Below are 14,678 nucleotides of genomic sequence, written 5' to 3'. Positions count from 1 at the left end.
AAGCTGCAACGCAATCTCCCAACTCGAGGGCATCAGACAACTTCTTTACCTATCGGTGCAACCACTTCCCGAGAACGGGAACCTGGATTCCAAGATGCCTCTGTACATCAGCCCTAAGAGGGGATTTATTCTCCTTCCACTTGGAGATGCAATAAAACAAGCATGGGGAGACCTAATGATAAAAAAAGCAATGCGACTGCAAAAAGCTAGCGATTAAATCGGTCTCTTTGGATCTAGAGCCGCCAAAGACGCCCACGATCGTTTGCTTGCTGAAGTCGTACCTGAGTCCAATTCGATGCGAGTGGCAGTCCATGGAACTCAAGCGGTTAACCAAGTGCAACCTGTTCTACAGGACCAGGTACGTCCCTGGGGAAGGGTGCAAAAGGGAGGGGGGGTATCAAAGGCTGGTGTAAGGCACTGGGGCAGAGCGGGGAGAGTGCAGGACGGCGATCTGGGAGAGTTGAAGGGTTTAGACGGGGTAAAGGGGTGGAGCATGTTGAGGGTGGTACACACCCCTCACTAATACGGACACGACACGCAGAACCCTTCACTGGTACATGGGCACCCGCGCGTCTTTCCCTAACACCGGCCCACAATTACTGCAACTCCAATCAGCCATCTTTGTAACACTGAGACAGGCTGCACCCGTAACCGTGACACCGATGCGCCCCTCTCTGGTACACTGACACACCGACGCGTCCCTGCACCCCCTCACTGTCCCACCGACGCACCCCTGCACCCCCTCTCAACGTCCCGCCGACGCGTCCCTGCACCCCCTCACTGTCCCACCGACGCGTCCCTGCACCCCCTCTCACTGTCCCACCGACACGTCCCTGCACCCCTCTCAACGTCCCGCCGACGCGTCCCTGCACCCCCTCACTGTCCCACCGACGCGTCCCTGCACCCCCTCACTGTCCCGCCGACGCGTCCCTGCACCCCCTCACTGTCCCACCGACACGTCCCTGCACCCCCTCTCACTGTCCCGCCGACGCGTCCCTGCACCCCCTCTCAACGTCCCGCCGACGCGTCCCTGCACCCCCTCACTGTCCCACCGACGCGTCCCTGCACCCCCTCTCACTGTCCCGCCGACGCGTCCCTGCACCCCCTCTCACTGTCCCACCGACGCGTCCCTGCACCCCCTCACTGTCCCACCGACGCGTCCCTGCACCCCCTCTCACTGTCCCGCCGACGCGTCCCTGCACCCTCTCACTGTCCCACCGACGCACCCCTGCACCTCTCACTGTCCCACCGACGCACCCCTGCACCCCCTCACTGTCCCACCGACGCGTCCCTGCACCCCCTCTCACTGTCCCACCGACGCACCCCTGCACCTCTCACTGTCCCACCGACGCACCCCTGCACCCCCTCACTGTCCCACCGACGCGTCCCTGCACCCCCTCTCACTGTCCCGCCGACGCGTCCCTGCACCCTCTCACTGTCCCACCGACGCACCCCTGCACCCCTCACTGTCCCACCGACGCACCCCTGCACCTCTCACTGTCCCACCGACGCACCCCTGCACCCCCTCACTGTCCCACCGACGCACCCCTGCACCCCTCACTGTCCCACCGACGCACCCCTGCACCTCTCACTGTCCCACCGACGCGTCCCTGCACCCCTCACTGTCCCACCGACGCGTCCCTGCACCCCTCACTGTCCCACCGACGCACCCCTGCACCCCCTCACTGTCCCACCGACGCACCCCTGCACCTCTCACTGTCCCACCGACGCACCCCTGCACCTCTCACTGTCCCACCGACGCGTCCCTGCACCCCTCACTGTCCCACCGACGCACCCCTGCACCCCTCACTGTCCCACCGACGCACCCCTGCACCTCTCACTGTCCCACCGACGCGTCCCTGCACCCCTCACTGTCCCACCGACGCGTCCCTGCACCTCTCACTGTCCCACCGACGCACCCCTGCACCTCTCACTGTCCCACCGACGCACCCCTGCACCCCCTCACTGTCCCACCGACGCACCCCTGCACCTCTCACTGTCCCACCGACGCACCCCTGCACCCCTCACTGTCCCACCGACGCACCCCTGCACCTCTCACTGTCCCACCGACGCACCCCTGCACCCCCTCACTGTCCCACTGACACGCCCCTGCACCCCCCCTCACTGTCCCACCGACACGTCCCTGCACCTCTCACTGTCCCGCCGACACGCCCCTGCACCCCTCACTGTCCCACCGACGCACCCCTGCACCCCCTCACTGTCCCACTGACACGCCCCTGCACCCCCCCTCACTGTCCCACCGACGCGTCCCTGCACCCCTCACTGTCCCACCGACGCGTCCCTGCACCCCCTCACTGTCCCACCGACGCACCCCTGCACCCCCTCACTGTCCCACTGACACGCCCCTGCACCCCCCCTCACTGTCCCACCGACACGTCCCTGCACCCCTCACTGTCCCACCGACGCGTCCCTGCACCCCCTCACTGTCCCACCGACGCACCCCTGCACCCCTCTCTGTCCCGCCGACGCGTCCCTGCACCCCTCACTGTCCCGCCGACACGCCCCTGCACCCCTCACTGTCCCACCGACGCGTCCCTGCACCCCTCTCTGTCCCACCGACGCGTCCCTGCACCCCTCTCACTGTCCCACCGACACGCCCCTGCACCCCTCACTGTCCCACCGACACGTCCCTACACCCCTCTCTGTCCCACCGACGCGTCCCTGCACCCCTCACTGTCCCACCGAAACGCCCCTGCACCCCTCTCTGTCCCACCGACGCGTCCCTGCACCCCCCTCACTGTCCTACCGACGCGCCCCTGCACCCCTCTCACTGTCCGACCGACACGCCCCTGCACCCCTCTCACTGTCCGACCGACACGTCCCTGCACCCCACTCACTGTCCCACCGACGCACCCCTGCACCCCTCACTGTCCCACCGACGCGTCCCTGCACCCCTCACTGTCCCACCGACGCGCCCCTGCACCCCTCTCACTGTCCCGCCGACGCGCCCCTGCACCCCTCTCTCTGTCCCGCCGACGCGTCCCTGCACCCCTCACTGTCCCACCGACGCGTCCCTGCACCCCTCACTGTCCGACCGACACGCCCCTGCACCCCTCTCTGTCCGACCGACACGTCCCTGCACCCCTCACTGTCCCACCGACGCGTCCCTGCACCCCCTCACTGTCCCACCGACGCGTCCCTGCACCTCTCACTGTCCCACCGACGCGTCCCTGCACCCCTCACTGTCCCACCGACACGTCCCTACACCCCCCTCACTGTCCCACCGACACGTCCCTGCACCCCTCTCTGTCCCACCGATGCGTCCCTGCACCCCTCACTGTCCCGCCGACGCGTCCCTGCACCCCTCTCTCTGTCCCGCCGACGCGTCCCTGCACCCCTCTCTCTGTCCCGCCGACGCACCCCTGCACCCCTCACTGTCCCACCGACGCGCCCCTGCACCGCTCTCTGTCCCACCGACGCGTCCCTGCACCCCTCACTGTCCGACCGACGCGCCCCTGCACCCCTCTCACTGTCCGACCGACGCGTCCCTGCACCCCTCTCTGTCCCACCGACACGTCCCTGCACCCCTCTCTGTCCCACCGACGCGTCCCTGCACCCCTCACTGTCCCACCGACGCGTCCCTGCACCCCTCACTGTCCCACCGACACGTCCCTGCACCCCTCACTGTCCGACCGACGCGCCCCTGCACCCCTCTCACTGTCCGACCGACACGCCCCTGCACCCCTCTCTGTCCGACCGACACGTCCCTGCACCCCTCACTGTCCCACCGACGCGCCCCTGCACCCCTCACTGTCCCGCCGACGCGCCCCTGCACCCCTCACTGTCCCACCGACGCGTCCCTGCACCCCTCTCACTGTCCCGCCGACACGCCCCTGCACCCCTCTCTGTCCGACCGACACGTCCCTGCACCCCTCACTGTCCCACCGACACGTCCCTGCACCCCTCACTGTCCCGCCGACGCGTCCCTGCACCCCTCTCTGTCCCACCGACGCGTCCCTGCACCCCTCACTGTCCCACCGACGCGTCCCTGCTCCCCTCACTGTCCCGCCGACACGTCCCTGCACCCCTCACTGTCCCACCGACACGTCCCTGCACACCTCACTGTCCCGCCGACGCGTCCCTGCACCACTCTCTGTCCCGCCGACGCGTCCCTGCACACCTCACTGTCCCGCCGACGCGTCCCTGCACCCCTCACTGTCCCACCGACACGTCCCTGCACACCTCACTGTCCCGCCGACGCGTCCCTGCACCCCTCACTGTCCCGCCGACGCGTCCCTGCACACCTCACTGTCCCGCCGACGCGTCCCTGCACCCCTCACTGTCCCGCCGACGCGCCCCTGCACCCCTCACTGTCCCGCCGACGCGTCCCTGCACCCCTCTCACTGTCCCGCCGACGCGTCCCTGCACCCCTCTCTGTCCCACCGACGCGTCCCTGCACCCCTCTCACTGTCCCGCCGACGCGTCCCTGCACCCCTCTCTGTCCCGCCGACGCGTCCCTGCACCCCTCTCACTGTCCCGCCGACGCGTCCCTGCACCCCTCTCTGTCCCGCCGACGCGTCCCTGCACCCCTCTCACTGTCCCGCCGACGCGTCCCTGCACCCCTCTCACTGTCCCGCCGACGCGTCCCTGCACCCCTCACTGTCCCGCCGACGCGTCCCTGCACCCCTCACTGTCCCACCGACACGTCCCTGCACCCCTCTCACTGTCCCGCCGACACGCCCCTGCACCCCTCTCTGTCCCGCCGACGCGCCCCTGCACCCCCTCACTGTCCCGCCGACGCGTCCCTGCACCTCTCACTGTCCCGCCGACGCGTCCCTGCACCCCCTCACTGTCCCACCGACACGCCCCTGCACCCCTCTCACTGTCGCACCGACGCGCCCCTGCACCCCTCACTGTCGCACCGACGCGCCCCTGCACCCCTCACTGTCGCACCGACGCATCCCTGCACCCCTCACTGTCCGACCGACACGTCCCTGCACCCCCTCACTGTCCGACCGACACGCCCCTGCACCCCTCACTGTAACAACAACACACTGACACGGCCCCTTCTCAGGAGGGTGGACTTGGGAGGTGAAGAGACGGGTGTGGATGGGTGAGGGTGTGTGGAGGGTGTAGAAAGGAGTGGCTGCTTGTTGTTCGGGGGTGGGGGGTGGCTGTGGATCCTCAGGGTGGGGGTATTTTACTGGAGGTCAAGGTGTATCTGAGGTTACAAGTCGGGGGCTGGGCTATTTGAGGTGCAGTTTTGAATTCAGGGAGTATTTAAGGTCGCGGGCTGCGTTTGCCTCTCAGCCTCCTGAAGACTGCCTCCCTGAAGCCTTGCAAGTTCTACACGGGCCCGCGGGTCTGCGTATGCACAGCCCCCCACAGGGAGGGAGAGTACGATCACTATTTCATTTCGCTGGTTGTCTCCAACGGCTTCGGCTGCTCGCAAAGCAAAGAGAGGATGTTCTCCTTTGACGGCCTGCGTGAGTAACTCTTCCCTCCCTTCTACCTCGCCTCGCTATCCCTGTACCACCCCCTCCCATCTACCCTTTCCATCCCTCACACTCACCCACCACCCTCCCTACCCCTCTGCTACAACCCTCACACCCCTCCTCACTCCTCCCCTACACTTCCTCTCACTCTACCTCCCTCCTCACTTCCCTACCCTCTGTTCACTTTCTCTCCTCCCTCCTCCTTCCCTGCCCTACACTTTGCCCTCTGCCACCCTCAATCTGTCCCTGCTCAACTTGCCCCCTTTTCCCCCTTTCCGTTCCCTCCCTCTCCTACCCCTTCACTGCTCGTGCCCAGTTTCCCTTACCCTCTCCCCCTTGTTACGTCCCAGCTACCCGCTCCCTTACCCACCCCCAACTTCTCCACTCACTCATCCCCCCCTCCCTACATCCCTTCCCGTCTTCTCTTCTGCTTCTCCCACACCCAGGGGCTAGGGTGGGTCATGGAGCCCCCAGTACCGTGGGTCTCAGAGACAATCCTGGGAGATGGTTCTGAGAGTGGGATTGGGCCGGCTATTCACCCTTCCAGTTGGTCCAACCACATGCCCGCATCACCAGCCTCGCCCCGTTCAACCCTCACCCCTTTGTCCCTCGGACCCCTCGCCCACTCTCCGTAGAGAGCAGGTGAGCTCCCATGGGGTGAGCTTTCTGTCAGATAAACCCGGCCAGGTGGGACCATCCCCTTCCAGAACTACATCTGGTTGGGCAGACAGCAAAGCACCCACCTCCCTCTGTGCTCGAGGGCACTGCACAGTCCAGACGGTGAAGTGAGTGGCCCTCAGCCTCACTCTTCCCTCCATCAACACCTCATTAACCACGTCTCTCTCAAACACCTCATACCCCTCAATTCCCCCCACTCTCGGACCCCATTCACCTCACCCTTGACCCCTCCACATGCCCCTCCTCTCAACCCCTTCCCATCACACCCTCCTCCCTTTGGCCACTCCTCCTTCGCCTCCTGTCCCATCAAAACATTACTTTTCCACCCCTCCCCATCCTTACGAACCACCACCACGACCCGACTCCGGCAGCTCCCGACCACGGGCGGCAGTGATATCTGGGCCTCTGCTCTCCCCCCACAGTGAGACCGGACCCCCCGGAGATGGTCAGAGTGAGGTCGGTGCGAAAGGCCAAGCACAAGCTCAACGTTACGTGGGCCTACCCGCGCACCTGGCAGCCGGGGTTCTACGCCCTGCAGTTTGAAGTCTCCTACGGTGTCAAAAATGAGCTCCTCTTCAGAATGGTGAGAACAGGCCCCTCAGCTCATCGCAGCTCTGCTAACCCATCTGTCCGGCACTTGGCCACCATCTATTATTGCAGCATCCTCTAACAATACACCAAAAAACCACAGTGAACGGTCAGGTCAGCAGGAAAGGTCACTGGCTGCAATCCACCGTCACTGTCGGACAGGCAGGAAGAATCACCGCGGACACTACCCACCCTGCACACCGCCTCCTCCAAACGCTCCCTCCGGGAAAGCGCTACCGGGATATTGAAACAAAGCCATTCCATCCAGACAATTAATCTGATCAACTGTTCTGGTTAGCCCTTCCCACCTCACCCTCCTCTATCCATTAACCCCATCCGTCACTGCCATCGTACATGCACGCTGGCATTTACGAGGAAATCTGCAGATGCTGGAAATTCAAACAACACACACAAAATGCTGGTGGGACGCAGCAGGCCAGGCAGCATCTATAGGGAGAAGCGCTGTTGACGTTTCGTCCTGACGAAGGGTCTCGGCCCGAAACGTCGACAGTGCTTCTCCTATAGACACTGCCTGGCCTGCTGTGTTCCACCAGCGTTTCATGTGTGATGCTGGCATTTATATATTTTTGCACATTTTATTCCATATCGGTACATCAACCATATAACAATTACAGCACGGAAACAGGCCATCTCGGCCCTTCTAGTCCGTGCTGAACGCTTACTCTCACCTAGTCCCACCGACCCGCACTCAGCCCATATCCCTCCATTCCTTTCCTGGCCATATACCTATCCAATTTTTTTAAATGACAAAATTCTAACATATTTTGATATAATTCTTTAGAATTGTTGAATGTTGCTTTTGATGCCAACAACGCCCCGAGGGCCTCCTGCTTCTGGTCGGGTTTGGTTACCACACGGATAACTGGCCCAACAACACCCCGAGGGCCTCCTGCTGCTGGTCGGGTTTGGTTACCACACGGATAACTGGCCCAACAACGCCCCTAGGGCCTCCTGCTGCTGGTTGGGTTTGGTTACCACACGGATAACTGGCCCAACAACGCCCCTAGGGCCTCCTGCTGCTGGTTGGGTTTGGTTACCACACGGATAACTGGCCCAACAACGCCCCTAGGGCCTCCTGCTGCTGGTTGGGTTTGGTTACCACACGGATAACTGGCCCAACAACGCCCCGAGGGCCTCCTGCTCCTGGTCGGGTTTGGGTTACCACACGGATAACTGGCCCAACAACGCCCCGAGGGCCTCCTGCTCCTGGTCGGGTTTGGGTTACCACACGGATAACTGGCCCAACAACGCCCCGAGGGCCTCCTGCTCCTGGTCGGGTTTGGTTACCACACGGATAACTGGCCCAACAACGCCCCGAGGGCCTCCTGCTCCTGGTCGGGTTTGGTTACCACACGGATAACTGGCCCAACAACGCCCCGAGGGCCTCCTGCTCCTGGTCGGGTTTGGGTTACCACACGGATAACTGGCCCAACAACGCCCCGAGGGCCTCCTGCTCCTGGTCGGGTTTGGGTTACCACACGGATAACTGGCCAGTGTTCATAGCAGCACCACCACCCTTTGATCCTCCGACGTCAGCTGTTCCTCTCATTGTGTCGCGGCAATACCAAGTCAGAACAAATGCCGCTAGCCTGTTGCTATGTTCGCTCCCACCTCTAATGATTGCTCCACAAGTCGAATCCTTTAGCAGCAAAAGCGATGAAACCTCGGAGTCAGCGAGGCACCATTCCGCGATATTAAGCGTCTGCAAAAGATGCAACTTCCACCAGCCCCCAACGCCGATAAGCAAGAGACCACGCTCCCGTTCGTGTGACTACTTTCCATAATTGATGCGTCCCCAAGCAGACAGAGGCCTGGTACTTGGATTGTTTCAGAGAATCTTGGCGCCGCAGCCGCATAGCGGTTAGCGTCAGACTGGGCATTTCAGAGTCCGGGGTTCAATTCTGCGCCGTTCTGTAAGGGGTCTCCCCGTGGAATGCACAGGTTTTCCCCGGGACCTCTAATTCCCTCCCACAGTCGAAAGCTTAATTGTCACTGTAGATTGTCCGGTGATGAGGCTGGGATTAATCGGGGTTGTGAGGTTGCTCCGCACGGTATCTAAATAAATACAAAATGTGGCCTCACCACCATCGTGTACAACCGTAACGCCACAGCCCAACTCCGGTTCTCGGTACCATTGTGCCGAATATCACCTTCACCTCCCGGTCTGGTATGGAAACACCAGCGCCCAGGAATGGAGAGAGTGGCGGACACGGCCCCGTCCCTCACAGGCAGCACCCTCCCTATCGTTAAACAGATTTATAACGGAGCACTGCCGCAAGAAAGCAGCATGCGTCGTCAAAGACCCCCACCACCAGGCCAATGAACTATTCCTGCTGCACAGGAGCCTCGGGTCTCATACCAGGAACAGTTATTACCCTTCAACCATTGGGCTCCTGAAATTGTGTGGATACCTTCACTCCCCTCAACACGGAACTGACTCCACAACCCCCACAAACACTTAGTCTCTCAAAAGGTTAAAATCTTCTCTGGTATAATGGATAGTAGAATCTTCAATCCAGGGTGGAATTGTCAAAGGTGCGAGGGGAAAGTTTAAGTGAAGATGTACGGGGCAGATTTTTTACGCAGAGAGTGGTGGGTGCCTGGAATGTGCTGCCTGGGGTGGTGGTGGAGGCAGATACGATGGGGGTGTTTAAGAAGCTCATAGACAGGCAGATAACATGAGAATGGAGGGATCTGCACATCATGTAAGCAGAAGAAATTTAGTTTAATTCAGCATTGTGTTCAGCACAGACAGAAGACACGGGCAGAATTAGGCCATTCAGCCCATCGAGTCTGCTCTGCCGTTCCATTATGGCTGATTTATCAACCCTCTCAACCCCTTTTTCCTATCTTCTTCCCGTATCCTTTGACACCCTGACTAACCAAGTACCTATCAGCCTCCGCTTGGTGTCCACCGCCATCTGTGGCAATACAGATTCACCATGGTGGGCTGAAGGCCCATTCCCTGTGTTGTACCGTTCTGTGTTCCCCTCTTTAGCCTCATTCCCCTCTCCCCCCCACCCCCCGTTCATTGCTGTCACCTCTTCCTGTTCTCCTGTCGACAGTTCCAGGATAGACCTCCCTCCAGAGCATGGTACAGATGCAAAACAGAGAACGCAGGGATCAGACAGGGGTGTGTATCGCTGTGACCTCCCCCTCTCTCCCCCCAGGTCATCGTCAAGGACACCACCTTCCTGATCGCAGACGCTCTGCCCAACAGGAACTACACCGTAAAAGTCCGGGCCAAGGAGGAGTTTAACCATGGCTCCTGGAGTGAATGGACCCCCGAGGCTTTTGGCATTTCTTGGGCAGGTAAGGGAAGCTGGGAGCTCTACCACCTTCCTCACCAGATCTCCCCTCCACACTCATCCTGTCCACCCACTGTCCGCTCTCCCTCCGCCTCTTTCCACACTCATCCTTCTTCCCACTGTCCGCTCTCCCTCCGCCTCTTTCCACACTCTCCCTGTCCACCCACTGTCCGCTCTCCCTCCGCCTCTTTCCACACTCTCCCTGTCCACCCACTGTCCGCTCTCCCTCCGCCTCTTTCCACACTCTCCCTGTCCACCCACTGTCCGCTCTCCCTCCGCCTCTTTCCACACTCTCCCTGTCCACCCACTGTCCGCTCTCCCTCCGCCTCTTTCCACACTCTCCCTGTCCACCCACTGTCCGCTCTCCCTCCGCCTCTTTCCACACTCATCCTTCCTCCCTGTTCTCTTTGCTCCCTCTCCACACTCTCTCTCCTTCCACAGTTTCTCACCCTCCAGTCTTTCGTCTTGCCCCTCCCTCCTCTTCCCTACACACCCCTCCCCTCTCCCTCACATGTAACTTTCCCTTCACTCCCACCCCCATTCTCCCCCGCATATACCCTTCCCCTCACTCTCCACTCTCCTCCCATTCTCCCCCTCACTCCCCACTCCCCTCCCGTTCTCCCCCACATATATCCTTCCCCTCACTCCTCACTCCCTTTCCCAATCCCCCACACATACCCTTCCCCCACTCCCCACTCTCCTCCCATTCTCCCCCTCACTCCCCACTCCCCTCCCATTCTCCCCCACATATACCCTTCCCCTCACTCCTCACTCCCTTTCCCAATCCCCCACATATACCCTTCCCCCACTCCCCACTCTCCTCCCATTCTCCCCCTCATATACCCTTCCCCTCACTCTCCACTCCCCTCCCATTCTCCCCCACATATACCCTTTCCTCACTCCCCACTCCTCTCCTATTCTCCCCTCACTCCCCACACCCCTCCCGTTCTCCCCCACATATACCCTTCCCCCACTCCTCACTCCCTTTCCCAATCCCCCACATATACCCTTCCCCTCACTCCCCACTCCCTTTCCCTCTCCTCCTCATATACCCTTCCCCTCCCCACTCCCTTTCCCTCCCCCACATATACGCTTCCCCCACTCCCCTCCCATTCTCCCCCACATATACCCTTCCCTCACTCCCCACTCCTCTCCTATTCTCCCCCTCACTCCCAACTCCCCTCCCATTCTCCCCCACGTATACCCTTTCCCTCTCCCCCACATTTACCCTTCCCCCACTCCCCTCCTATTCTCCCCCTCATATGCCCTTCCCCTCACTCCCCACTCCCTTTCCCTCTCCCCCACATATACCCCCACTCCCCACTCCCCTCCTATTCTCCCCCTCATATACCCTTCCCCTCACTCTCCACTCCCCTCCCATTCTCCCCCACATATACCCTTCCCTCACTCCCCACTCCTCTCCTATTCTCCCCCTCACTCCCCACTCCCCTCCCATTCTCCCCCACATATACTTCCCCTCACTCCCCACTCCCTTTCCCTCTCCCCCACATATACCCTTCCCCCACTCCCCACTCTCCTCCCATTCTCCCCCACATATACTTCCCCTCACTCCCCACTCCCTTTCCCTCTCCCCCACATATACCCTTCCCCCACTCCCCACTCCCCTCCCATTCTCCCCCACATATACTTCCCCTCACTCCCCACTCCCTTTCCCTCTCCCCCACATATACCCTTCCCCCACTCTCCCCTCCTATTCTCCCCCACATATACCCTTACCTTCACTCCCCTCCCAGTCTCCCCCACATGTACTCTTCCCCTCACTTCTCACTCCCCTTCCCCTCCCCCTCGCACCTTCTGCCCCTGCCTCTCCCTCCACCCCTACTCCCCTCCCTCTTTCTCCTCCTTCCCTACCCCTTCCTCCCACCCACACCTCTCCCCTGAACTTGGTGAATTTCTGTTACCAGAACGAGAGGGCAATGAGGATTGGGAGGGAGGGGTTGCTGAAGGTAGGAGAGCTTTCCCGTGATTGTGACTTTAGGGTTTGTAGAAAGAAATAGGAGGGAAAAGAGGGGGGATTGAGGAACCCGTCAGCCTGCCAGGGGCACTGAGTGACCTCACTTGCCCTAGAGATCACACAACGGGGGATTGGGAGGGAGGGAGGGAGGGGATGGAGGGAGAGAGGTAAGGGACCAATGGACTAGACAGAAGTTGAGGAAGGATAAGGGGATGGACGGGAGGTAGAGAGGGTTGGAAGGAAGAGGGAGGGAGAACTCGAGAAGGTGAAGGAGTAGGAAAGAGGAGGGAGGGTGTGAAGAAAGGACTTGCAGGGAGAGGGAGAAAGAAAGGTGAAAGATGAGAGGACAGAGAGGTGGAAGTGAGGAGTGTGGAAGAGGGAGAAGAAGGGAGGGACAGATTGAAGGTCAGTAATTTGGGTGGGGGACCGCAGAGAGGAGGGGAAGGAGGCTGGAGAATGGGTTCTGATTGATGATTTTTCCCAACAGATCCCCGGAGGAACATGGTACCACAGGAGGACATTGAGGTAGGGCCCACAGACAGCTCCCCCCCCTCCGATGGCCAACTGGCTCTTGTAGGCCATGTGATTCCTCTCCTGGAGAAGTGTTTCTGACCCCTACACCTGTCAACGTGACCCCCCCCCCCAGCCCCTACACCCCTCTCTATCACTGTGAATTCCCCATTTCTGTAAATCCCTCTGGCGCCCTACACCCCTCCGTGTCTCTGTACCCTTACACTGCTCTCCGCCTCTACATCCCTCCCGTCTCCTACACCACTCACCACCTCTGTAACCTTCCAGCCCCTACACCCCTCCGTGTCTCTGTACCCTTACACTGCTCTCCGCCTCTACATCCCTCCCGTCTCCTACACCACTCACCACCTCTGTAACCTTCCAGCCCCTACACCCCTCCGTGTCTCTGTACCCTTATACTGCTCTCCGCCTCTACATCCCTCCCGTCTCCTACACCACTCACCACCTCTGTAACCTTCCAGCCCCTATACCCCTCCGTGTCTCTGTACCCTTATACTGCTCTCCGCCTCTACATCCCTCCCGTCTCCTACACCACTCACCACCTCTGTAACCTTCCAGCCCCTATACCCCTCCGTGTCTCTGTACCCTTATACTGCTCTCCGCCTCTACATCCCTCCCGTCTCCTACACCACTCACCACCTCTGTAACCTTCCAGCCCCTACACCCCTCCGTGTCTCTAAAATTCCCTCCAATCCTACACACTTCCCTATCTTCCTCTCCCTCCCAGCCCCGACACCCCTCCCGTAGATTGAGGTATCCATTGAGATGACAGTTGGTAATTCTGGGTAGAAATGCATCATGAGAAGGTCAGATGACAACATATTCTCCACCTGTTGACATTGTTTGGACTATTTCCACGGAGCAGAGCTTTGAGTGGCTCTCTCAGCCAGTGCATCACTGGGGGAAAAGCTGAAGGTTGACCAATCATGTCCAAAATGATTGTATGTAAACTGCTGACATCTGTAAGATAGAAAGAGAGAGAAGTTGCCTTTCCACTCACGAGAGAGCATAGGCAAGAACTTCTTTGCTGTTGATGTTTCTGTAGCAGGCAATTTCTTTTTTACGAGGTTGAGTAGCTAGCTCGATGCTCAACGCAGCACGGATGGGAGCCGGCTGGATTCGAACTCGGGACCCGTCAACCCCCAGTCCAGTGCTGATGCCACTACGCCACCAGCCAGCATCTCTAAGATAGCAGTGATGTTTTTGGGATCTGGGTGATGAGCCGCAGATACTTAATTGAAGACATCAGGATAATATTTGTCTGCCTGAAGTTACAATCCTAATTCTTGTAACTTGTTCAAAACATGGTCCAGTTGTTGGCATAGTTCTGTCTGATCCATGCCCATCACGACGGTAAGCAGCAATCCTGTCAACACCACTCAGCCTAGTGTCCAGAAACTATTGGAAAATTGAAGCAGCTGCCTTTACACCTAAAAGGAGACAGAGGAAGGATAACAACTCCTTTTGAGTTGTAATGGTGAGAAGCTCCTGTGAATTTCCCACCACTTCGATCTGGAGCTAGGCTTCAGCCAAATCCACTGTTGAATTTTGCAAAGAGATTGGGGACGGGCATGTCTCCAGAGCCACCAGGTGAGAAGTCTACACGCCTTTGGCTTTCTTGGTAATGACTGCTGGAGCTGCCCAATGTGAGTAGCTGACAGCTTGGACCACAGACAATTGAGATCTTGCTCCACGAGCGATAAGGCTGTGTAAGGTACCTGCCTTGAAGGACGGAGTGGGTGGAGACAGAGCTCTGCTTGCGGTTTGGTGCAGCAAGCTAAACTTCGAAAGATTGCTGATGGTGCCTCTGCAGATCTCGTTGAACGGTCTCAAGTACCGATGGTGCTCACTGACGTAATTTGAACGGATAGTGCCCTCTTACAGATCCGGGGGTCAGGCCTGTCCGACCATTCAGTGCCAAGGACATTCAGATCTGGGAAACACACACCACTGATGTGATTACCATTCAGCTGTCAGCTGGCGGGCTCCTCCCTCTGCACTACAGGCCGAGTGATGAGTCGGTTTGACTGGTGAGGTTCCAGGTGTTTGGAGATAATGGTGATGTCTGGCTCTGTACCAAGTTGTAACTGATTGTTGTCAAATACATTGTCTCTCGATGGT

At 59.8% G+C, this 14,678-nt stretch overlaps 1 protein-coding gene across 1 annotated transcript in view; it reads left to right on the top strand.

The window, feature by feature from the left end:
* Positions 1–14,678, top strand: part of LOC140735130 (interleukin-6 receptor subunit alpha-like) — a 115,304-nt gene that overhangs the window by 54,199 nt on the left and 46,427 nt on the right. Inside the window, exons 3-7 of the mRNA XM_073059925.1 lie at positions 238–358; positions 5,272–5,447; positions 6,557–6,717; positions 9,914–10,055; positions 12,514–12,551. Of these exons, the coding sequence (XP_072916026.1) occupies positions 312–358; positions 5,272–5,447; positions 6,557–6,717; positions 9,914–10,055; positions 12,514–12,551 (564 nt within the window). The 5' untranslated portion in view covers positions 238–311. The remainder of the gene's footprint in view (positions 1–237; positions 359–5,271; positions 5,448–6,556; positions 6,718–9,913; positions 10,056–12,513; positions 12,552–14,678) is intronic.

The sequence above is a fragment of the Hemitrygon akajei genome, chromosome 11 (genome assembly GCF_048418815.1).
Source record: "Hemitrygon akajei chromosome 11, sHemAka1.3, whole genome shotgun sequence".
Taxonomy (NCBI): Eukaryota; Metazoa; Chordata; class Chondrichthyes; order Myliobatiformes; family Dasyatidae; genus Hemitrygon; species Hemitrygon akajei.
Note: the sequence above shows the minus strand (reverse complement) of the source record. Positions and strands in the feature narration are given on the sequence as shown.